Genomic DNA, 25,070 nt, shown 5'->3' on the forward strand with positions numbered 1-25,070 from the left:
TCAAGGAGCCAGTTTGAAATTATCGATTGTAGATTAAATTATCCATTTTTTTGGACTACGTACTTTCGAAGATACTGTACGCTGTGCCAAATTATTATCGATATTGTGACTGGAAATATCTTATTCATATTGCGTAGTGTTCTTAACGGGTTGTGTTCATGGGACAACACTCTGCTAAACGTTGATATTAAGTGTCAAAAGTTTCAGACGTCAGCATTGCTGTGAATTCTTCTTTCAACTCAATTTAGACAATGATATAAACTATCTATCTATCTATATATATATATGGAATTTGATTACAATTTTGAATTCCATATCTTCCTTCAAGTGGGGATTCATTAAAGTTCCACAATATCTAACATGTTGTTCTTTATTATCATATATACTCATCCAACACCATCGTTCCCCTTCACCTAACACCGAAATTAACTAAAATGCACCATGAAGCTCAAACCATTCTGAATTAAGTGTGCCGACAGGGAAAAAAATAGTAAGAACAAAATATTGAGGTACTTACCACCAGGAGTTTGCCTGAACCAGACTCTGGGAAAAACTGGATAGTAAAGCGGCGGCCAACAGAAGGCGAAGCCCAGTCATGGTGAGCCTGGCCGGGGTGAATCCTGCATGGAGTGCTCCCTGGGCCAGCAATCGCACCGCCACCGCACTCTGTAAATAAAAGTCCACAGCAATCAGCCCCGCTCTCGGCTAGACCCACACCACCGCGATACACCAGTTACTTTTTGGAGTCCCCGTGGAACGCAATTGATATTCCTTGCTTTGCAAATAGTAGCTGTAGGATCTGGCTGAATCGTAGCGATTCCCCTAATGAAGCCAAGAGTTTTTATGAGGTTCCATCTCCTCACTCCGATTGGTCAGAGACTATTACAATAAATGGGGAAAATTTTAACTTCAGGTCTGACATCTGAAAGTAAGTTTACACATTAAAGTTAAAGAGAAACGAACGTTTTTTCTATCATCAGTCTTCCCCCCGAAACCCGGAGAGGTTTCTATTCAGCAACAAAAAAGAAGGCATATAACTATGTTGTGGTCTGGCGAAGAGGGGGAGGGCGCCGATCCAGCAACAGCAGCCAACAAAACGATCGCACTCTCCCCGAGTGGGTCTCGACCACCAGTGTTAACCAAACACCAAATGGATACAGATTGTGGGCTGTACAAACACGATATCCTGGGGTTGGAGGATGATACACCAGCATACCACAGCACGTCCAAGAAAAGCGCCTTCCCATCTGTTTAACCGTTCAACAAACTTGATAGAGATTTACCGTCTATAAACTTATGGGGCAACTAAAATTCTGAGTGGTCGAAAGGGAACACGTAAAGGGTCCGACAGAAGTTTTGAAACGTATTCAAACAGTATTTATACTAGATTGATGCATAAGGGTATTCGTTTTATAACCGAATGATCAGCAGTTTTCAGACAGGGGCTTCACATTTGAAATATCAATCACATCTGCAATTCATTAGGCACAATACGTCAATTTGGAAAACATAAAGACAATGCAAGATATTTGAACGGTGCGCCACGCGATTATTATCCCGGGAATGGAACAACATCAGTTGATGAAAAGCAGATTTTCCAAACTTGAAATTATTTCCAAAAGGCGACATGCGCTCACCTTTGAGAAGGGTGCTGAAGTGATCAAAGAGCGGGTCCACTCAAAGACATTGTATTATTATGCAGGGACATTTCGGAAATAGCCTGGCGCCCTCAGCCAGCAAATCGTAACAATAGTCACACCCTCCTTCTAAAAGACCTTGAATGTATTCGCGTTTCTTCACCTCCATCCCCCACCACCTCCTGTAAATCTCGCGCTATATAGTAATCTTAAAGATTTCTAGTCTGCCCAGATTTTGCTGATGGTGACAAAACTTTATTGACGTAAACTATCGCTTCCGGTAGCATCAATTCACACTTTCCACTATCTAACGGTGACATAAATGCTGTTTCTGCCATACCAGCGCGACTTAGATGATACAGTAACCACCAGCATCGGGAGCCAGACCAATATAAATTCCCAAAATTTAATTTATCAGATGCCTAAACCGGATCATGAGGTAGTAAAGCACCAGAGATAGCGTCCAATGTTTCTCAGCTCCTCTTACCTGGAGACTATACGTACAGTCATCCAGAATCATGCCGTGCAGACCTCCGCCTGGGTAGCAGATGTTTTTGACCTTACTGTCAAAAATAGTACAAACGCCAGCCTTGCAGTGACCCAGAAAGAAAGAAAAACGATCTAAATTCCCTAAACAGTTCATTTCAGTGTTCATATTTAACATTAAGAGGACCAGACGTCACGCGGATTGCTTGAAATACCACGATGTCTATGCCGTCTAATTACATTTTCTAAAAAGCCAGCTATCAAAAATCCTGTTCTTCCAAATAATGACAACCAGCCAGCGCCTGCTACAGAGCAAAAGTATTGCTACAGAGCAAAATAAAAATTCAATTCGCCAAGGGATCTATCGCCGCCGTTCCATTTCCATTTAATTTAACGGCATAATTTATGTTTTTATTATTTCCTGTGATGTTGGTATAAGCCAACGTTAATTGCCCATCCATAATTACCTTTCAACAGCCATAGAGCAAATGTGCTGGCAAATATAGGGAGCGTCGGGATTTTGACTCATCTCTATGGAAGGTGACACATCTCGATCTCAGACCTGGAACTCAGAAACAACTTGCTGGTATCCAGGGCTTTGGGTTTTGGAGATCATCCCAAAGGCAGCCTTGGTGAGATGCTGGGGTCATCTTATATTTGATAATCTATGTGTTCCCAAAGGTAATGAAGATTATATTTAGGGTGTTCACAGGAACTGCTTTGTCCTTAATCATATTTAGTTACTTTGGTGGTGTTGAAAGGGCTCTCCTCCAGGCAAAAGAAGAATGCTGTCACACATTCCTGACTTATGCCATGTATTTGTTGGCAGGTGGATGGGGTGTCAGATGATAAGTCATTACAGAATATCCAGTCTCTCACTGGCTCCTATACTAGAGCATGGTACAATTGCAATTCTGATCAGGGACAATTCCAGAGTGGGGATCCAGTGGTGGCGTTGGCATTGAAAGGTTGGTGGTTGGGCTCCCTCTTATTAGAGAAGGCATTGCCACTTGCCACTTATCACTGTGTTTATTACAGAAAAGATGTGATTACACTAGGGACAGTGCAGAGGAGACAGACCATGATGTTGCCAAGGCTAGTAATTTTTTGCTGAGGATAGACTGGATAGACTGGGGGTGTTTTCTTTGGAACTGAAAAAGCTGGGGGAGAAATAATTAAAGTGTATAAAATTATGACAGGCTTAACGGGGTGAAGTGGAAGGATCTAATTCCCTTACCAGTGCAGTCAAAAACCAAGGGGATTTAAAATAATTGGTAGAAGGATTAGAGAAGGGATGAGGAAAAATATTTTCATCTAGTGGTCTGCAGCTCACTGGATGAAAGGGAGTGACAGAAACCTTCATCACATTTGAAAATGTGCTTGGAGCTCTGACTCATATTTGTAGTGGACCTATATAGCAAATGAGGGGATTTCTAGGCCATTTCAGAGGGTATTTCTTGCTGTATGGCTAGAGTCATACATGGATTAGACTGGGTAAAAATTTCCTTTCCTAGTGAACCAATGGAACTTTACACAAAATGTGACATTGTTCAGCATGTATTTTCATTTCTTGTTTATTTAATTAACTGAATTTCCAGAGTCACCATGAATTCATTAGGCAATACCTCTGTGCTTATTGTAATGTGATCATTGTGCTCTATCAAACAATTATGGATATTTTTACAGAACGTACTCAGTCATTAGTATGGACATCGCCAGCAATGACAGCATTTGTTGTCCATTTCTAATTATCCATTGACTAGAAAGGCTATTAAGAGTCAACTAGATTGGTGGGCTTAAAGTTACATGCAGGCCAATTGGTAAAGATGTCAGGACCCTTCCCTGAAAGACATTCATGAACCAGATTAGTTTTGAACATAAATTGATAGGTTCGTGGTTTCCATTACACAGACTTACTTTTGTTTGATTTTAGACGTTTTAAATGTTTACGTGAATTTAAACTTTCAGTTATCATTGAATGATTCAAACTCAAGTCCCTGGGTCAATGGTGCAAACCTTTAGCAACTGGTATCCTGCTGTTCCCCTGCATGCTTTAACTTATTTGGTTCTTTCATTAATTATAATTAATGGCAACAAATTCCATGAAAAGATACTCCAGAATGTGCAAATATAAACTGTGTACAAAAAGTCATGAACATTATCAGTATCATATAACCATAGGCGTCACTGTATTATCTCCTGCAGCAGTATTAAATTCAAATCTATTTATATTCCAACTCAAATCAATATTACAACTGACAGATTGAAGTTATAGTCCGGACTTTTGCAATACATTTGCACAGGGTACTAAATTGAAAATACACATTATGAGCCATAGCACAAGTAGGGGGAGCAATTGATGTGCTGTGCTTCTATTCATTACAGTAGCTTTTGAATGAACATTCAATTCATCTATTGAAAATCACTTTACATCCACTATGATGTTTGACTCCATAAACATCGCACAGTCTATCACAGGAAGTTTTTTAAAAATTGATTTTATGTTCAATAAATACATCTCAAAAATCTCTGAGTTGATTTATGTAAGTGGTCTTAAGAGATGTTTAGTATTGCAGTCTTCCTCTACTGAGTATCTTACTTTGCACATTTCACCACCAGACTATAAAACTTAGTTAATAAAACTCCACAGCCATCTGATTTGCAAACTGTCTGATTGCAGTACTTGGGCTGTAGTACTCAAGTCTTCATTTGCAAATAATACCACAAGGTGGCGCTTCAAATATTAGCCTGCTCCACTATGATCATCCTTGAAACAGGTGTTTCATCCTTGAGAAGGATGGAGGAGCACAAGAAGCAGCACATTGTACATTAATGAGGTGAATTAATATTATATTATTTTTGTCACTTATAATATATACAGTATTTGTTCTTGTTATATTAAAAAACCCACTCAAAGTCTAACATCTAAGAACTCGTATTAATAACTTCTTTCAGAGCAGCATATAAATAAGGTGACTGCAGATAGGTGTGGGAACAATAGGGTTGTTATAGTACATTATTTTAACTTTCCTGATAATGACCAGGACTGCCATAGTGCTAAGGAATTAGGTGGGCCTGGGAAAGATTTTTGAAGTTATATGTAGATGGCCCAACTAGACAACAAGCTAACATGTAAGTGAGGGACCATAATACTACGAGCTTCAAGCTCATTATGGGAAAAGATAGGACCGGTCAACAAGTGAATGTCCTAAATAAAGGCAAGGTTACTTGTGATGACATTGGATAGGGACTTTCAAAGGTTGATTGGGTAAAGTTGTCAGCAGGAAAAGGTTATCTGGCATATGTGAGGTTTTTAAGTGTGAGATGAGAAGAGGCCAAGGCCAACAAATAGGATGCAAGAAAATGAATCCCAGGGTAGTATGAGTCTCATACTTTGATAATAAATTTACTATAAACTTTGAAGTTCCTGTTAGAATGTGGGAGAAGGGAATCCCTGCTCTACTCACTTTACATTTATGACTGTGTGGCTAAGTACAGCTCCAATGCCATATTTAAGTTTGCCGACAACACCACTGTTGTTGGGCCAATCAAAGGTGGTGACGAGTTGACATATAGGAGAGAGGTTGGAAATCTGGTTGGATGGTGCCACAACAACAACCGCTCACTCAACGTCATAAAATTAAAGAGCTGATTATCGACTACAGAGGGAAGAAATCAGAGGTCCACGAGCCTCATTAGGGAATCAGAAGTGGAGAGGGGCAGTAGCCTTAAATTCCTTGGTGTTATATCAGAGGATCTGTCGTGGGACCTGCAAGGAAGCACCATCACAAAGAAAGCATGGCAGTGCCTCTACTTGCTTGAAAATTTGTGTAGATTCAACATGTCACAAAAACTTTGGCAAACTTCTGTAGATATACAATGGAGATTATCCTAACTGGTTGCAGACTAGTATGAAAAAAACAATGTCCAGGAATGGAAAAGTTTACAGAAAGTGGTGAATACAACCCAGCATCCTTCTTCACCATTGAACAAACTTACATTGAGTCAAAAAAGCAGCATTCGTCATCAAGGATATTGAGCCTGTGTTCCCTGGATCCTATACCTCCTCCTTGATGTAAATGAGAAGAGGGCACTGGCATCACCTTTTGAAGATGTCCTCACTGCTGGGGAGGCTAGTGCCCATGGCTCAGTTTGCAACTTTCTGCTGCTTTTTCTGATCCTTTGCAGCTACATACCAAATGGTGATTAAAGTCTGTGCTTATGCCGGTTTCCGTGACGTGAGGTGACTGAGAGTACGAGACTCCCCCCACCCCCGGATAGGACGCCAGCTGGGTAGACTGGAAGACTGGAGCATTATGTTTTTTAAGTGCCTTGCTCAAGGACACACATGCTGCCCCGGCTGAGGCTCGAACCCACAACCTTCAGATCGCTAGTCCACACACCAAATGGTGATGCTCTTCATGATACATCTGTAGAAAATTGTGAGTTTTTGGTGGCATACCCAAACTCTCAATGAAATACAGCTGCTGTTGTGCCTTCTTTGTAGTTGCATCAATATGTTAGACCAGGACTGACCTTCACAGATGTTGATAACCAGGAATTTGAAACTGCTCACTCTTTCCACTGCTGATCCCATGATGAGGACTAGTGTGCGTTCACTTGACTTCCTCTTCCTGAAGTCTACAGTCAAGTCCTTGGTGTTGCTAATGTTAAGCGCAAGGTTGTTGTTTTGACACCCATCTAGCTGATTTATTTCACTCCTGTACACCTTCTTGTCACCATCTTAAATTCCGCCAACAATATTTGTGCATCGGAAAATTCATAATGGCATTTTAGCTGTGCCTAGCCACACAAATTGTGGGTGCAGAGAGAGTAAAGCAGTGGGCTAAGCATGCATCATTGAGGAGTGCCAGTGTTGTCAGCAAGATATTATTTCCAATCTGCACTGACTGTGGTTTCCTGATGAGGAAGTCAAGGATCCATTTGAAGAGAGAAGTAAAAAGGCCCAGGTTTTGGAGCTTGTTGATCAGTACTGAAAGTATGATGACGTTCAATGCTGAGCTGTAATCAATAGACAATAAGCAACATAGGTATTGCTATTGTTTAAGCGATTCAAATCCAATTGGACCACTGGTGAGATTGCATCCATTGTAGTTCTTCATCGCGGTAGACATGAGTGCAACTGGGTGATAGTCATTGAGGCAGCTCACCCTGTTCTTCTTGGGGGGTGATATGAAGCAGGTTGGACAACAGTAGTAAGAGATAGAAGATGTCTTCGAACACTCCAGATAGTTGGTTGCAAAGGCTTTCAGTGCCCTACCAGGTACATCATCAAGGCCTGACACCTTGTGAAAGTTCACCCTCTTGAAAGATGTTCTGACATCAGCCTCTGAGACTGAGATCACAGGGTCACTAGATGTTACAGGGATTCGCACAAGTGTAGTTGTATTCTTCCTTTCAAAGTGCGCATAAAAGGCATAGAGCTCATCTGGGATTGAAGTATCACACCCATTCATAGGCTTCACCTGCAAACCTTGCCAGAGCTAATGTGCATCTGCTTCTGTCTCTAACTTCAATTGGAATTGTTTTATTGCTCTTAAAATAGCCTTCCATAGGTCATTCCTGGACTTCTTGTATGGTTCTGGATTACTGTTCTTGAACATCACAGATCTAGCTCTCAGCAGAGTATAAATCTCCTGGTTCACCCACAGCTTTTGGTTTGGGTATATCTGGTATATTCATGAAGGCACACACTCATCTGTACAGGTCTTGATGAAGTTGGTAAAAACGTGGCATAGTCATTCAGATCTGAAGATGAATCCCTGAAGATCGTCCAGTCCACCGACTCAAAGTAGTCCTGTGAGAACTCCTCCATCTTGATGGTGGTAGAGCAGTGGTCAAGTGTGTTGGCTCCTTTGGTTCCACAGGTAATATGTTGGCAGTAGTTGTTCAAAGACTTCTTCAAGCTGGCCTGGTTGAAATCTCCCAGAGTGATAGGGTGCACTGTTTTGTCACTGCCGATTATGGTGCTCAGCTCCTCCAGTACCTGCCTGATGTTGGCCAGAGGTGGATTGTATGTTGCTAGAAGGATGATGGCAGAAAATTCTCTCAACAAATAAAATGAGCGATACTTGACCACTAGACGATCCAGGTCAGTTGATCAGTACTGAGTCAGAACCATCACATCTGTGTACCATGAAGCATATACCCCCTCCTCTACTTTTAAAAGACTCAACTGACCTGTCCTTGTGGAGAATAGTGAAGCCATCAGAATGCAGCGTTGGGTCCAAAATGGTGGAGGTGAGCTATGTTTCTGTGAAACAAAGTACCTAGCAGTCCCTGATGTCTCTCTGACATGACAAACTCACTCTGAGGTCTTCACTTTTATTTTCCAGAGACTGCACCTTTGCCATCAAGATGGTTGAGAGTTGAGGTCTAAAGCCTCTGTGTTTCAGTCATACTTGTAGACCAGACTTGTGGACTTCCCCAATTCTGTTTGCATAAAGGGGAATCGCACTTGAGATCTGAATCTGCCATCCAGGGTCAATTGATTTTGGGATCGATAGATTTTTTAAATGTCTTAAACGATGTTGCTTACTCAAGTACCCATATCTGTGAATGTGGGTTTCCACTGTAGTAGTTCTAAATAGGAATATTTGCTGACTCCTATCGGAGCTGCACACAAAGAGTTAACACTTATCTGTACCATCTTTGAATTATGGAGAGTGAGCTTTTCACTGGTGGAAAGTTACTGGAAGGGATTTTAAAGGACAGGATTTGAAAAGGCAAGCACTGATTACGGATAGTCAGCGTGGGTTTGCTCATTGGAGATCACGTCTCACAAATTATATTGAGGTGGCCAAGAGGACTGACAAAGGCAGGACAATGGATACTGTCTATATGATGTTTATCAAAGCATTTGACAAGATACCACATAATAAGCTAGTCAAGAAGGATGAAATACATGGGATCCAGGGAGAGATAGCAAAATGGATACAAAATGGATGAAGGAGGGAGGAGAAGATGGCGGCATGATGCAGCACGCGCGGCCGTTCTGAATGATATCGTATGTGTTAACTAGGGGCCGTGCACAATCCTGATTTGATGGAGACAGCCGTGAGAAGCACAGAGGAACACCTGGAGAAACTTCTGAAATGCCCACTTCGCTGCTGCTGCTACTGTGTGATCGAGAATCTCCAGAGGGAAAGGCCCCAAATCCTTGGCTTTGCCTATTGCCTGCTGCCAGGGCCGGGGTTGAAGCGCTCAGCAGAGATGGTGCTCGGTGCTCGGTGTCGGAGAGCTGGTCAGAGGCTCGGAGTTTTCGGATGGACTCTTGAGTCGGACTGTGGTCGGATGCTTCCAGGATGCTGCATCAGCAAGTTTGCGGCACTGGAGGTTCACCGTCTGCATGAGATGATGAGACTTTCGAGAGACTTTGAGACTTTTTACCGTGCCCATGGTCTGTTCTTATCAAATTACGGTATTGCTTTGCACTGTTGTAACTATATGTTATAATTATACGGTTTTTGTCAGTTTTTCAGTCGCTTTGTCATGTGTTTCTGTGATATCATTCTGGAGAAACATTGTGTCATTTCTTATTGCATGCATTATTAAATGACAATAAAAGAGGACTGCGTGTCCTCACAATCATAATCATAATCGTAAATTGGCTTGGTGGTAGGAGGCAGAGTGTGGTATTCTAGGCAAACACGAGAAGATCTGCAGGTGCTGGAAATTCAAGCAACACACACAAAATGCTGGTGGAACGCAGCAGGCCAAGCAGCATCTACAGGAAGAGGTACAGTCGAGGTTTTGGACCGAGACCCTTTGTCAGGACCTAACATCAGAATCACGTATTCTTTATATATGATGACCTGAAAAGTGAGTTGGATATTTATACTTAAGACTGGATTATTTTGCACTTTGGTTTATTTCAAAGTCCAACTGAAGCTCATCAGCATAGACCACTCTGTGTCATCACACTTGCAATATCACTTATAACCAGTACTCAACCAACTTTCAGAACTTAAAAACTGATGGTTGAATCCCTCTTTCTTTAAGGTTTGTAAGGAGTCAGCAAATTAAAAGTTGTTTTCTAAACGTTAGCATTATGAGGTAGAAGTGGGTTTATGTTAATTAGTGAATTTGCAGAGCTCAGTTATTTCCTGACTACAGAGTGAGTTGGAGAGAGCAGCATATTACTGTTTTGTACTACTTTAAAGTAGCTGTGACTATTCCCAATGATACCTGTAGTATGATCCTGGCAGTTTTACTGCATGTGCAGGATAGCATCTCAGCTCAGTCACCAATGATACCTGCAGCAGTTTTACTGCATGTGTGGGGTGTCTCAGCTTAGACACCTTCAGAGGAAAGATCATTGGCTTGAAATATAAATTCTGTTCTTCCCTCTCCATGCATACAGATGGTTATCAGTATTTTCTGGGTTTCTTTTCCTGAATCCCTGATTCCCTTCAAATACAGTTTGTATTTTTGAATCTGACTTTTTAAGAACTTTCAGCTACTATTTTGTAATATATGCAACATTTCCTCAAACACTTGCTTCTGTGTTCATACGACAAATGAAATTTTTGTCTAAATTAAGAACAATATTCAGATTTTCCAAATCTACAACTGCAACAAAACCACTGTAAGCTATTGGAATCAAGGGACCTGAAACTGCTGCACTATCTAGTGTTATATTATTTATTCGTCAAAGTTATTTCATAAACTCATAAATACTTTTATTTTCGTTAAGAGCTTGGAAACTGATTTGAACTAACATTTGTCACACATAGTTCTCCTACCATAACAAAGACAGTTGTTATCTACTCCTGGTAATATTAGCAGATGTGTGAGATTCGTTGCTTGGAGCCATTCATAAAATTAACTGGAAACAGTACATGCAGGAAATTAAATTGCCTCACAATGCAGAAGAAATGACAGACAAACTCGCAACAACATCTCTTCAGTGGCATGATATTGCAAGAACCTACAACAATCAATTAAATTCCATCAGCAACTATATATAATAATATATAGTCAATAGCCTACAAGATAGATAGTAACATTCTACAGCTAAACTATATAAGATAGTCACTAAGGTAATCATTTTCTCACCATTTTTTCCCTAAGTGTAGAATCTAGCTGCAGGCTTATTTACACCGCGTGATTTAACATGACAATGGATTTCACAGACACTGCTTCGCAGACAAGTATGTCTGTACTTCTGGTATAATTTATGATCGATTATAATTCCAAATAACTTCTTTAAGTTTTGGCCAATTCAATGATTATTGACAAGATGCTTGGTTAGTTTTGGAGTTGCGATAGAATATTTGTGAAAAGAAAGCGGCCCTTTCCCTTCAGGTTGTTTCTCCATCACCAGTTGCCCGCCATAAGCCCAGTCTCCTACTTACTCTCACATAAACATTAGGGTTTGTCTATTTCAAGTAACTACGTAAATTGCTTCCAAAAGATTCAGATTCAGATAGTTGTGTGCTGTAGCACTTACTTCTTATTCGCAATTATTTTGTAAATAACACTATTCTTTGCATTTTTGGTTAGATGCCAACTGCATTTTTTTGGCTTTGTAACTGTACTCAGTACAATGACAATAAAGTTGAATCTAATTAGGATTCATTTATCACATGTACATCGAAACATACAGTGAAATGCATCATTTGCATTAACAACCTGCACATCCAAGGATGTGCTCGGGGGCAGCCCACAAGTGTTGCCTCACATTCCAGTGCCGATATAGCAGGCCCACAATGCTCAATACAACACACAAGCAGGAACAACAACAGAACAAGACAACAACTGCAAAATATGCCTCTTTCCTATCTTCCCAACCCCTCACACACACAGTCAAGTCAAGCAACACACATCAAAGTTGCTGGTGAATGCAGCAGGCCAGGCAGCATCTCTAGGAAGAGGTACAGTCGACATTTCAGGCCGAGACCCTTCGTCAGGACTAATTGAAGGAAGAGTTAGTAAGAGATTTGAAAGTCTCTTACTAACTCTTCCTTCAGTTAGTCCTGACGAAGGGTCTCGGCCTGAAACATCGACTGTACCTCTTCCTAGAGATGCTGCCTGGCCTGCTGCGTTCACCAGCAACTTTGATGTGTGTTGCTTGAATTTCCAGCATCTGCAGAATTCCTGTTGTTCACAGTCAAGTCAAGTCACTTTTATTGTCATTTCAATCATAACTGCTGGTATAGTACACAGTAAAAATGAAACAACGATCCTGCAGGACCATGGTGCTATATGAAACAACACAAAACTACATGAGACTTTGTGAAACAACACAAAACTACACGAGACTTTGTGAAACAACACAAAACTACATTAGACTTCAGGCCTATACGGGACTACATAAAGTGCACAAAACAGTGCAAGACAGTACACTAATTAATAAACAAGACAATAGGCACAGTAAAGGACAAATTACAATATAATAATAAATGATGGAAATGTAAACAATGTTTTAGCAGGAATTGAGAAAGAAATAAGCAAAAACTGCAAAGGGAGTGGAGTGGTGTTGTGTGTGTGTGTGTGTGTGTGTGTGTGTGTGTGTGTGTATGTATGTGTAGGTTGGTGTGGGAATTGAGGAGTCTAACTGTTTGGGGGAAGAAACTGTTACACGCTCTGGTCGTGAGAGCCCGAATTCTTCGGTACCTTTTGCCAGATGGCAGGAGGGAGAAGAATTTGTATGAGGGGTGCCTGGAATCCTTCACAATGCTGTTTGCTTTGCGGATGCAGCGTGTGGTGTAAATGTCTGTAATGGCGGAAAGAGGGACCCCGATGATCCCTTCAGCTATCCGCTGCAGGGTCTTGCGATCCAAGACGGCTTTCAAACCCCGGGACAGGCCACCTCTGGACCTCCAGTACTTGGCCCTGGACTCTCAAACTTGCAGCCATCAGGCCTCCACCTTCCACTCTGTGGCCAAGACTCACAAACTCAACTAGGGTTGCCCATTTTCTCACTCCCAAATAAGGGACGAAAGTAGCAGTCAAATACGGGACAGAAGTGTTTACTCTGAGAAAGACTACCATGACCATGAAGCCTTGTGCGGGCACCTGTGCACATGCGTGACGTGTGCATACATGATGCGTGCATGCGTGTACATGCCGGCTTTTCTCTACAAAACGGTTTTGGCTTAATCTTCTCGATTCTGGTAAGTGAAACTCCACTGTACATACATTATTTCTACTTTATATAGGCTGTGTATTTATCATATCATTCCTGCTTTTACTATACGTTAGTGTTATTTTACATTTTATGTGTTAATTGGTATGATCTGGTAGGTTATTTTTTGGATCTGGGAACGCTCAAAAATTTCCCCATATAAAATAATGGCAATTCCTTCTTTGCTTTATGCCATTTCGGCTTACGAACGGTTTCATAGAAACGCTCTACTTTAGAGGGGGAAATACAGGACAAGGGCGGTCCCATATGGGACAAACCAATTTAGCCCAATATACGGGATGTCCAGGCTAATACGGGACAGTTGGCAACCCTAGACTCAACCTTCAGGCCTCTGCCTCTGGATTCACTGACGTCGGTCTTCAACCTTCTGGTTTCTATGTCTGGAGTCACTGAGCTCTGGGTTTTGCCTTTCACCAGTTGCCATATATGACCTTCAGCTTTGCCTTCTGGATTTTGCCAACCTCTTTGTGACCTTTGATCCTCAACCCCAGGACTTGCCAATCATGGGCTTGGCCTCTGGATTACAAACGACCTGACCTCCAGGATCGCTGACCTTCGACCACAGGGCACCTCGGGCCTCTGATCCCGGTGGGCTGTAGGGAGGTAGTGGTCACTGGCCCTCATGACTCCCACCCAAATGGACCTCCAACTTGGAATTCGACGACCTAAGGATTGCTGGTCTCCTTGGTGCCTGTTGTCCCATCCTGATCCAACCTCCAGATCACTGATATTCAACATAGAACATAGAATAGTACAGCACAGTACAGGCCCTTTGGCCCACATTGTTGTGCCAACCCTCAAACCCTGCCTCCCATATAACCTCCCACCTTAAATTCCTCCATATACCTGTCTAGTAGTCTCTTAAATTTCACTAGTGTATCTGCCTCCACCACTGACTCAGGCAGTGCATTCCACGCACCAACCACTCTCTGAGTAAAAAGCCATCCTCTATTATCCCCCTTGAACTTCCCACCCCTTACCTTAATGCCACGTCCTCTTCTATTGAGCAGTGGTGCCCTGAGGAAGACGTGCTGGCTATCCACTCTATCTATTCCTCTTAATATCTTGTATACCTCTATCATGTCTCCTCTCATCCTCCTTCTCTCCAAAGAGTAAAGTCCTAGCTCCCTTAATCTCTGATCGTAATCCATACTCTCTAAACCAGGCAGCATCCTGGTAAATCTCCTCTGTACCCTTTCCAATGCTTCCACATCCTTCCTTTAGTGAGGTGACCAGAACTGGACACAGTACTCCAAGTGTGGCCTAACCAGAGTTTTATAGAGCTGCATCATTACATCGCGACTCTTAAACTCTATACCTCGATTTATGAAAGCTAACACCCCATAAGCTTTCTTAACTACCCTATCTACCTGTGAGACAACTTTCAGGGATCTGTGGACGTGTACCCCCAGATCCCTCTGCTCCTTCACATTAGCAAATATCCTGCCATTTTCTTTGTACTCTGCCTTGGAGTTTGTCCTTCCAAAGTGTACCACCTCACACTTCTCCGGGTTGAACTCTATCTGCCACTTCTCAGCCCACTTCTGCATCCTATCAATGTCTCTCTGCAATCTTTGACAATCTCCTACACTATCTACAACACCACTAACCTTTGTGTCATCTGTAAACTTGCCAACCCACACTTCTACCCCCACATCCAGGTCGTTAATAAAAATCACGAAAAGTAGAGGTCCCAGAACCGATCCTTGTGGAACACTACTAGTCACAACCCTCCAACCCGAATGTACTCCCTCCACCACGACTCTCTGCCTTCTGCAGACAAGCCAATTCTGAATCCACCTGGCCAAACTTCCCTGGATCCCATGCCTTCTGACTTTCTGAATAAGCCTACCGTGTGGAACCTTGTCAAATGCCTTACTAAAATCCATATAGATTACATCCACTGCACTACCCTCATCTATATGCCTGGTTACCTCCAACCATGGAGGGTGTCCAAGCAACACTCACAACATGCTGGAAGAGCTCAGCAGGTCGGGTAGCATCCGTGGAAACGCAGTCAACGTTTCGGGCCGGAACCCTTTGTCAGGACTGTAGAGGGAAGGGGCAGAGGCCCTATAAAGAAGATGGGGGGAGGGTGGGAAGGAGAAGGCTGGTAGGTTCCAGGTGAAAAACCAGTAAGAGGAAAGATAAAGGGGTGGGGGAGGGGAAGCAGGGAGGTGATAGACAGGAAAGGTGAAGAAGGAATAGGGGAAAACACAATGGGTAGTAGAAGGAGGCAGAACCATGAGGGAGGTGATAGGCAGCTGGTGGGGGGGCAGAGTGAAATAGAGATGGGGGAAGGGAGGGGGAGGGAATTACCGGAAGTTGCAGAATTCTATGTTCCAAACAGTGTTTCCAAGTGAGGCAACACTTCACTTGTGAGTCTGTTGGGGTCATCTATTGCATCCGGTGCTCCCGGTGCGGCCTCCTCTACATCGGTGAAACCCGACGCAGATTGGGGGACCGCTTCGGCGAGAACCTCCGCTCTGTCTGTCACAACAGACAGGATCTCCCACTAGCCACCCACTTCAACTCTGCTTCCCATTCCCATTCGGATATGTCCATACATGGCCTCCTCCACTGCCATGATGAGGCTAAACTCAGGTTGGAGGAGCAATACCTCCTACACTGTCTCCAGCCCCTTGGTATGAACGTAGAATTCTCCAACTTCCGGTAATTCCCTCCCCCTCCCTTCCCCTATCTCTATTTCACTCTGCCCCCTCCCCCAGCTACCTATCACCTCCCTCATGGTTCCGCCTCCTTCTACTATCCATTATGTTTTCCCCCATTCCTTCTTCACCTTTCCTGCCTATCACCTCCCTGCCTCCCCTCCCCCACCCCTTTACCTTTTCACTTACTGGTTTTTCACCTGGATCCTACCAGCCTTCTCCTCCCCACCCTCCCCCCCCATCTTCTTTATAGGGCCTCTGCCCCTTCCCTCTTCAGTCCTGACGAAGGGTTCCGGCCCAAAACGTTGACTGATCGCTTCCATGGATGCTGCCCGACCTGCTGAGTTCCTCCAGCATGTTGTGAGTGTTGCTTTGACCCCAGCATCTGCAAAGTATTTTGTGTTATGGGGAGTGTCCAACCTGGGCTTCAAATACAGGCTCCTGCCCCATGACTCTTTATGCCTGATTTATACTTGTGCATATGGTAGGGTTGCCAACTGTCCCGTATTAGCCGAGACATCCCGTATATTGGGCTAAGTTAGTTGGTCCCATATGGGACTGCCCTTGTCCTGTATTTCCCCCGCTAAGGTAGAGCGTTCCTATGAAACCATTCGTAAGCCGAAATGGCGTAAAGCAAAGAAGCAATTACCATTAATTTATATGGGAAATTTTTTTGAGCGTTCCCAGACCCAAAAAATAACTTACCAAATCATACCAAATAACACATAAAATCTAAAATAACAGTAACATATAGTAAAAGCAGGAATAATATGATAAATACACAGCCTATATAAAGTAGAAATAATGTATGTACAGTGTAGTTTCACTTTCCAGAATCGGGAAGATTAAGCCAAAACCAATATGTAGGAAAAAAATCGGTACGTACACGCATGTGCACATCACATATGCACACGTCATGCATGCGCACACAGGTGCCTGCGCAAGGCTTCATGGTCATGGTAGTCTTTCTCGGGGTAAGCACTAGTGTCCTGTATTTGACTGCTACTTTTGTCCCTTATTTGGGAGTGAGAAAGTTGGCAACCCTAGCGTACGGGCTACGCCGTAGGCCTGGTTTATACTTCTGGATAGCCCTACACCGCAGCGAGCATGCATTGTTGTGTCTGCATCGCTCTGCAATTCACTGCCAAAACACTAGTTGGTGGTGGGGTTTCTATGCCACTGCGTGAGAGACATGGACGAGGAAATGCATTTCAAATATTTTTGGATGTCGGCAGGTAGATTTGACGATTTGGTTCATCGTTTCCAACCATTTATTCTGCATCAGTGTACGGACATGGCGGAGAAAAGCAATCAGAAATGCGTATGAGGAAATGCGATACTACCAAGCAGACCAATCCCAGTTGTTGCGGTCTGTGTTGCCGTGATGCGTGAGTTACTTCTTTGGGGAGGTGCACGTCACCCTATGGCGTAGGGTACGTGGTACCTACGGCGTACATTTGACGCAGAAGTATAAATCAGGCTTTAGTCCCAGTCATGCCTGTCCTTAAACCATTACCTCACCTATAACTCCCCACACTGTCCCCCAAACCATCCCCACAAACCCAAAAACAAATAACTAAGTCTGAGCCTTGACAGCTCAGCACCATCTTGACTCAAACACCATTACGATAACACCCAATAACAGTTCAGAAACACCAATTTATTTATTATTTATAACCAACCCATTTTTCAATTATCTTAAACCTGTGAATGTCATTTCAATGTATAAGGGAAGCTCAGTTCAGCATTTTCCTTCCATCAGAATGTGCAAAATCTGTTACTTTGGCTCAAAGAGTACAAACAGAACTGAAAAACACACACAGTGAAAACTTATGTTTGCTCATTAAGGACATCCCCCCATAGAGATACTGCACTTATCCAGATGTTGAAACTGTGGGTACTGAAGTTATTTGAAATTACCCCGAGCCATATATTTTCAGTACACAGTGACAGATTCAACCCTCAAAATCACATTAATAAGCTGGTCTGAATAGTCAGTTATTGAATTGCCCTGAAGTTTTAGATGTCAAATTATCTAGCTCAAACCTTTCAAATCTGACAAGCTAAAGGAATTCTAGTTATCTTCCACCAGGAATATAGGAATCATTGTCACAACTGGATATAATTACAATGTAGATAGTGCATGTTATTAGGAGAGTACCATTTCATGTTGGCTCATTTCATGTTAAACAGGCATTAAAGTTAAGAATTTTGTTAGGGCAGCCAGAAATGCTGGATGACAACATTAATTCTAATATTTTTGTGATGTAGGATACCCAGACCTGCATTTGAGCTACTAAATGTGCTGAAAATTATTTCTCCCAGAAATAAACTCTCAGCATTGATTCCATAAAAAGCCAGGAGCAACATTTTCTTCAGAGAGACTTGTGAGAGGGTTCCACTTTGGCACCTGTGATAAAGTCACCATTACTTTACCTCAGTCCATAAACCAGAACCCACTCAGGATCCGTGTAATTACGCAGGCCTGATGCCACCTCACTCCATTATCTCAAAGAGGATTATTCATTTGATAAAACATTTTTGTTCTTGACAAACCATCTCAACAATTGTTTGTCCAAAGGTTCATCTTACTGCGGTGAATTTTTCAGCTTTTGTTGAGTACATTTCATTTTAGTTGTATTTTGGGAAGTGAGCCAGAGTCTGAATCAACAGTATACCAGCTGTTTGCTGTTAATTTTAAAAGATGATGGGTGGAATTTAGAAGTTGATGCACATTCAACCTTCAGGAAACAAGTGACATGAAATATTGGGCAAGAATTCTGATGAACTGATCTAAAGTCACTGGTTACCTGGCACCAAGAGAGTAACCTGCTGTTAACATAGGTCTTTTCGCAATTCTCAGTAGCTGACTCTGCCCCTGAATTGCCTGAATACTAAGTGCAATAAGAAATTCTAAAATGCTTCTCCATATAACTACATATCTAATATATGCCAAGGTCTTCAGTTGTTTTCCTAAATCTGTTGCTACCAGTTTACTTCTTAATGTAATACAGAGAAAAGAAAGGACATAATATACATTCAGTGGCCACTTTATTAGATACAGGTGTGGAACCAGTGTGATCTTCTGCTGTTGTAGCTCATCCACTTGTACATTCAGAAATATTCTTCCATACATCACTGTTGTAGCTGTTCATGTCAGCTTCAACCAATCTGGCTATTCTCCTCTGATATCTTTCATTAACACGGCCTTTTCACCCACAAAACTTCCGCTCACTGGACGTATTTTGGTTTTCCATAAACTCTGGAGACTGTTGTGTGCCAAACTCCCAGGAGATCAGCAGTTTTTGAGATACTCAAACCACCCCATCTGGCACCAACAGGTCTGAACAACAACTGAAACTTTTGACCATGTCCGTATGCTTTAATGCTTTGAGTTGTTGCCAGATGATTGGTCGATTAGATTTCTGCCTAACAAGCAGGTATGCAGGTGTACCTAATAAAGTGGCCACTGAGTGTATAGCTACATTAGAAGATACAGAGAAATAAAGCGGAACAAAAGAATAACAAAAGAAAAGAAAACTAAATCTTTTGAGCTGTTGGGAGTATTTGAACATAAACATAAACTGTTTATACTCTAACGCAGTCAGTTCTGATTCTGGTCCAGGTGAACTCCAGTCTTTTAGCTGATCATAGTTTAACCTAAGTTGCTGATAGAATTTAAGAAGAGGCTAGACAAGCACTTGAATCATATGGCCATGGAAATGAAAGTGTTGGAAGATGGGATTAATGGGGATAGGTGCCCATTGTTCCAGATGATCTGTTTCCAAACTATCACAGCTGAAACAATGAATTTAACATGAACAAACAAGAGAAAATCTACAGATGCTAAAAATTCAAGCAACACACACACACACACACACACACACACAATGCTGGAGGAACTCAGCAGGCCAGGCAGCATCTATGGAAAAGGGTATAGTCAATGTTTCAGGCCAAGACCCTTCATCAGGACAGGACAAAAAAAGGATGAGGAATCAGTGTAAGAAGGCGAGGGAAGGGAATGAAGAAACACAAGGTGATAGGTGAAGCTGGGAGGAGGGGTGAGGTAAAGAGCTGGGAAGTTGAATTTTTAAAGAAATACAGGGCGGGTGAAGGGGTAATCTGATAGGAGAGGACAGAAGGCCATGGAAGAAAGAAGAGGGGAAGGAGCACCAGAGGGAAGTGATAGGCATGTAAGGAGATAAAGTGATAAGGTGAGAGACGGAAATGAGAATGGGGAATGGTGAAGGGGAGGGTGGATTACTGGAAGTTTGAGAAATCAATGTTCATGCCATCAGGTTGGAGGCTACTCAGATGGAATATAAGGTGTTACTCCTCCAACCTGAGTGTGGCCTCATCGCAACAGTAGAGGAGGCCATGGACTGACATGTCAGAATAGGAATGGGAAGTGGAATTAAAATGGCTGGCTACTGGGAGATCCCACTTTTTCTGGCAGAAAAGGTGCTCAGTGAAGTGGTCTCCCAATCTACGTCAGGTCTCACCAATATACAGGAAGCCACACCGGGAGACTGGATACAGTAGATGGCCCCAACAGACTCACAGGTGAAGTTTCACTAAGAAAGTAGATCTTTACTAATCCATTGTTTCCTAAGACAGTTCCAATTAACTACCAGTAGCATTTTTATTTCCATTGTAATTGCAAAGAATTTTTAATACTTATATAATTATTATTTTCACTTTGCAGTACCTTTAAAACACCTGGAACTAAATTATTTGCTTATAAATGCAGCTTCTGATTATTATATACATTAAAACATATAAATATTAATGTATTTTGGGAGAATTTTAGCTGATGAGCAGGTACAACAATGGAGAAGAGTTTAAATGGGTAATAAATGCCAATATTTCTGAAGCTCAAAGCCAGTCTACCAATTTCTGAACTTTACTGAAATATCTAAATACTGGTGAACTACAACCCCCAAGCCCAGGAAAGGAAAGATTTTTTGAAATGCATTTTCCAGGGTGTTTGCATTGGCACCAAGTAAAGCCAGCACTTCCTGCCCATCACCTCATCCATTGTGAGGGTGAAGGGGAGTTTCCAGTACATCCAGTGGTAGCACTCTCACAGCCCAGTAATGAGCTGCAGGATCAAGAACGAAAGATCATGCTGGGACATTAACAGATGCAGGCACATCTCAATTTCCCTTCTGTGCCTACTCCATCATTCAATAAGACCATGTCTGATCTCTTACCTCAACACAACTTTTCTGCGCTAACCCTAATCCCTTGGTTCTCTAAATGTCCATCAATTTGTAATCTGTATCTCAAATTCCCAAATATTTTCCAAGTCAGAATTACGTGCAACTTGGAAGGGAACCTGCAGAAAAGAACGGAGCATTGTGCAGTCATCAGAGAACATCCCCTCGTCTGATCTGATGATGGAAGAATTGTCATTGTTTAGGCAACTGTTAGATAGTCCTCGAGAACCTCCTGCAGCAATGTCCTGGGGTTGGAATGACTGATCTTCAAAAACCACAACTACTTTCTCTCGCAGAATGATTTGTGCCAAATGCTGGAGAGCCTTCCACTGGATAATCATTGACATAATAGTTATTACGGTTGCTTGACACCATGGTGGTGAAATACTGCTTTAATGTTGTCATGGTCAGCCTCTCTCACTACAGCTCTAGAATTCAGCTCTTTGGTTAATTAGGTCTGGAGCCAGGTTGTCTAGCCAAACCCAGAGTGAGTTTTCATGAATAGATTATTGATGTGTAATTGCACCACTGAACACATGGAAATTGGAGCAGAGGTAGGCCACTCAGCCCTTCAATCCTGTCCCAATTTTCAACATGATTGCGGATGATCAATGCTGGCCTCAGTTCTTGTACCTGTTTCCTGCAACGCTTTGCTCCTCGATTTTTCAAATATTTATCACAACCTTTAAATAAAATCCCAGGATGCTATGCAAAGCAAGGGAGGAGATTGCTGGGTGTCCTAACAGGAGATTTTTACATTTTCATTTGCCGGAGGTGAGGTACCAGAAGAGTGAAGGACAGCTAACATTACACCATTATTCAAAAAGAGTAATCAGGATAATCCCGGAAACTACAGGCCAGTGACCCTTACATGAATATCAAGGAGATTGTTGAAATTATTGAATATTAGGTTACATGGTCGGCAAACACATTGTGGGCCAAAGGGCCTGTAATGTGCTGTAGACTTCTATGGTCTATGAAAGAAATATCTAAGTACCATGGAGTTATGCTTTTGAAAGGCAGAGACTGATTACAAGGAGTCAATATGGCTTTGTGTCAGGGAAATTCAGTCTCACAAATCTGATCACTACCTTTTAAGGAGATAAGAAAATTGATTAAGAGGGCATGGTTCACGTGGACTTCAGTAAGATTTTTTACAAAATCCTGTAAGGTAAATCAGTCCAGAAGGTTGGGATCCAAAGGGATGTTGACAAAATAGATCAAATATTGGAGATAGGAGGCAGAGGGTAGTGGTGAGAGGTATCTCTGACTGGAATTCTATAATGAGTGATGTACTACAAGGATTAGTGCTGGGAACATTGTTGTTTGACATACATATGTGATAAATGACTTGCATAAGAACAGAAGTGGTTTATCAGTAAATTTTCTGATGACACCAAACTTGCTGGAGTAGTAGATGACAAAGAAAGCTATGATAGGGTACAGAGGAGTATAGATCAGTCGGAAAATCATGTGGAGCAATAGCAGATGGAATTTATTCCAAATGTGAGATAATGTGTTTTGGGACTTTGAATACAAACAGGACATTTACTGTAACTGTCAGGGATTGCAGGACTGTTGATATACAGAGTTCGCTGCTCCATGAAAACTGTAGCACAGGCGAAAAGGGTAGTGAAGAAAGCATTCAGCATGTTTTCCCTCAGCCTGAGACATCGAAAAGAAAAAGCTGGGATGTCATGTTACAGCTGCATGAAACTTGAGGTATTGTGTGGAAGTCTGTTCATTACTTGAAGGATGTTAGAAAGAGTATAGGAGTGATTCACCAGGATGTTGCCGAGAGTAGATGACTATACTTTACTTATATGCAAAGATTGATATGCTGGCTTATTCACACTGGAGCTTAGGAGGCTTGAGGGGTGGTCATATGAGGTTTATAAAATTATAAAGGACATAGTAAGGTAGATTTTTCCTAAGGTGGGGAGTCAAATGATATAGGGCAAGAGGGCATAGGTATAAGATGAATGGGTTTAGATGTAAGGTGAAAGGGGAGAAATTTAAAGAAATCTTAAGAGCAAGGTTTTCTGCAAACTGAAAGTAGTTACACAGAATGAGCTGCCAGATGTAGTGTAGAGGCAGATGGCATTTAAAAGGTACTTGAACAGGTAATTTGATAGGAAAGGAATAGAGGGAGATGGGTCTAAATATAGGATTATTGTAAATAAGCATCATTGCTGACATTGACCATTTGGGCTGAAGGGCCATTTCTGTGCTATACTCCGCAACTCCGTGACTCAAATGATCTGACCTCCACCAGCTTCAAGGGCAGAAAATTCCAGAGGTTCACTAATCGCAAAAAAAATCTCTATGCACCTCAATTTTAAATGACCAACTATTCAGTTATTAGCTTTGTATGCTGTTCATAACTCCCCCCACCCTGACGACTTGTAGAAACATCTCAACATCCACCTCTTTAAGACCCCCTAGTATGGTTGAGTGAGTCCTTCCCTCCTTCTTGTAAATTTCAAGGAATATAACCCCTAACTGTCTATCCTCTCTTAATCTTTCTCCGCTGAGGAATTAGCCCAGGGAAATATTCTTCAGAACTGCCTCCCATATTACTATATCCTTACTTAGGTAAAAGGACCAAAATAGCGCACAGTGCTCCAGGTGTGGCCTCACCAAAACACTGGACAACTGTAGCAAAATCTTTCTATTCTTAAACCGTTGACAATACTTTATATCATTTACTGATGTTTGAGACTGATAGGACAAATATAATTATGCTCACCTTTTTATCAACAGAACTTGTTAAACACATTTCTACAATGTTGTAATTGTACTGGAACAATTCAGCTAAAGGCACAGATAGTTAAGGAATTCAAATCTAAAATGCTACAACTGGCATGTTGTCTACTCTCTGCTGTATCCAGTGTCCTTGGTCTTTAATATCATACATTTTTTTGTTTTAAAATATTGCCCTTGATACAACTGAGTGACTAGTTGAGGGGGGATTAAATGTATCAGCTACATTACAGTAGTACACATTGACCAGACAAGATAAGAATGGCAAATTTCCTTCCCTGACAGAATCAGATAGTCCTTATATCCTGAGATTCTGTGATAGACAATAGACAATAGACAATAGGTGCAGGAGTAGGCCATTTGGCCCTTCGAGCCAGCACCGCCATTCACTGTGATCATGGCTGATCATCCACAATCAGTACCCTGTTCCTGCCTTCTCCCCATATCCCTTGATTCCACTATCTTTAAGAGCACTATCTAACTCTTGAAAGAATCCAGAGAACTGGCCTGCACTGCCTTCTGAGGTAGAACATTCCACAGATCCACAACCCTCTGTTTGAAAAAGTTTTTCCTCAACTCCATTCTAAATGGTCTACCCCTTATTCTTAAACTGTGGCCTCTGGTTCTGGACTCCCCCAACATCAGGAACATGTTTCCTTCCTCTAGTGTGTCCAATCCCTTAATAATCTTATATGTTTCAATCAGATCCCCTCTCATCCTTCTGAATTCCAGTGTATACAATCCCAGTCGCTCCAATCTTTCAACATATGACATTCCCGCCATCCCTGGAATTAACCCAGTAAACCTCCGCTGCACTCCCTCCATAGCAAGAATGTCCTTCCTCAAATTTGGAGACCAAAACTGTTACACAAAATTCCAGTTGGGGTCTCACTAGGGCCTTGTACAACTGCAGAAGGACCTCTTTGCTCCTATACCCAACTCCCCTTGTTATGATCACAATTATTAAGATGACATTTGCTTTAATTGCAATCTCACATAATTTCATAAATATTATTTAAATTAAACAGCTAAACTTGTGTCGCTGTAGTTTTAACTCAGGCCCCTGGATTATAAGACTAGTAAGATATCATTCCTAATGCAATATTAATTGGCATTTGGGATTTTA

The 25,070-nt window shown here is 42.0% G+C and overlaps 1 protein-coding gene across 4 annotated transcripts in view; it reads right to left on the minus strand.

Moving 5' to 3' along the window:
* Nucleotides 1-25,070, minus strand: part of wnt5b (wingless-type MMTV integration site family, member 5b) — a 125,537-nt gene that overhangs the window by 27,112 nt on the left and 73,355 nt on the right. For all 4 annotated transcript variants that reach the window (XM_063058042.1, XM_063058041.1, XM_063058039.1 and 1 more), the window contains exon 2: nt 518-666. In XM_063058042.1, coding sequence (XP_062914112.1) covers nt 518-597 — 80 coding nt within the window. In that variant the 5' untranslated portion in view covers nt 598-666. The remainder of the gene's footprint in view (nt 1-517; nt 667-25,070) is intronic.

Source organism: Mobula hypostoma, chromosome 9 (genome assembly GCF_963921235.1).
Source record: "Mobula hypostoma chromosome 9, sMobHyp1.1, whole genome shotgun sequence".
Classification (NCBI taxonomy): Eukaryota; Metazoa; Chordata; class Chondrichthyes; order Myliobatiformes; family Myliobatidae; genus Mobula; species Mobula hypostoma.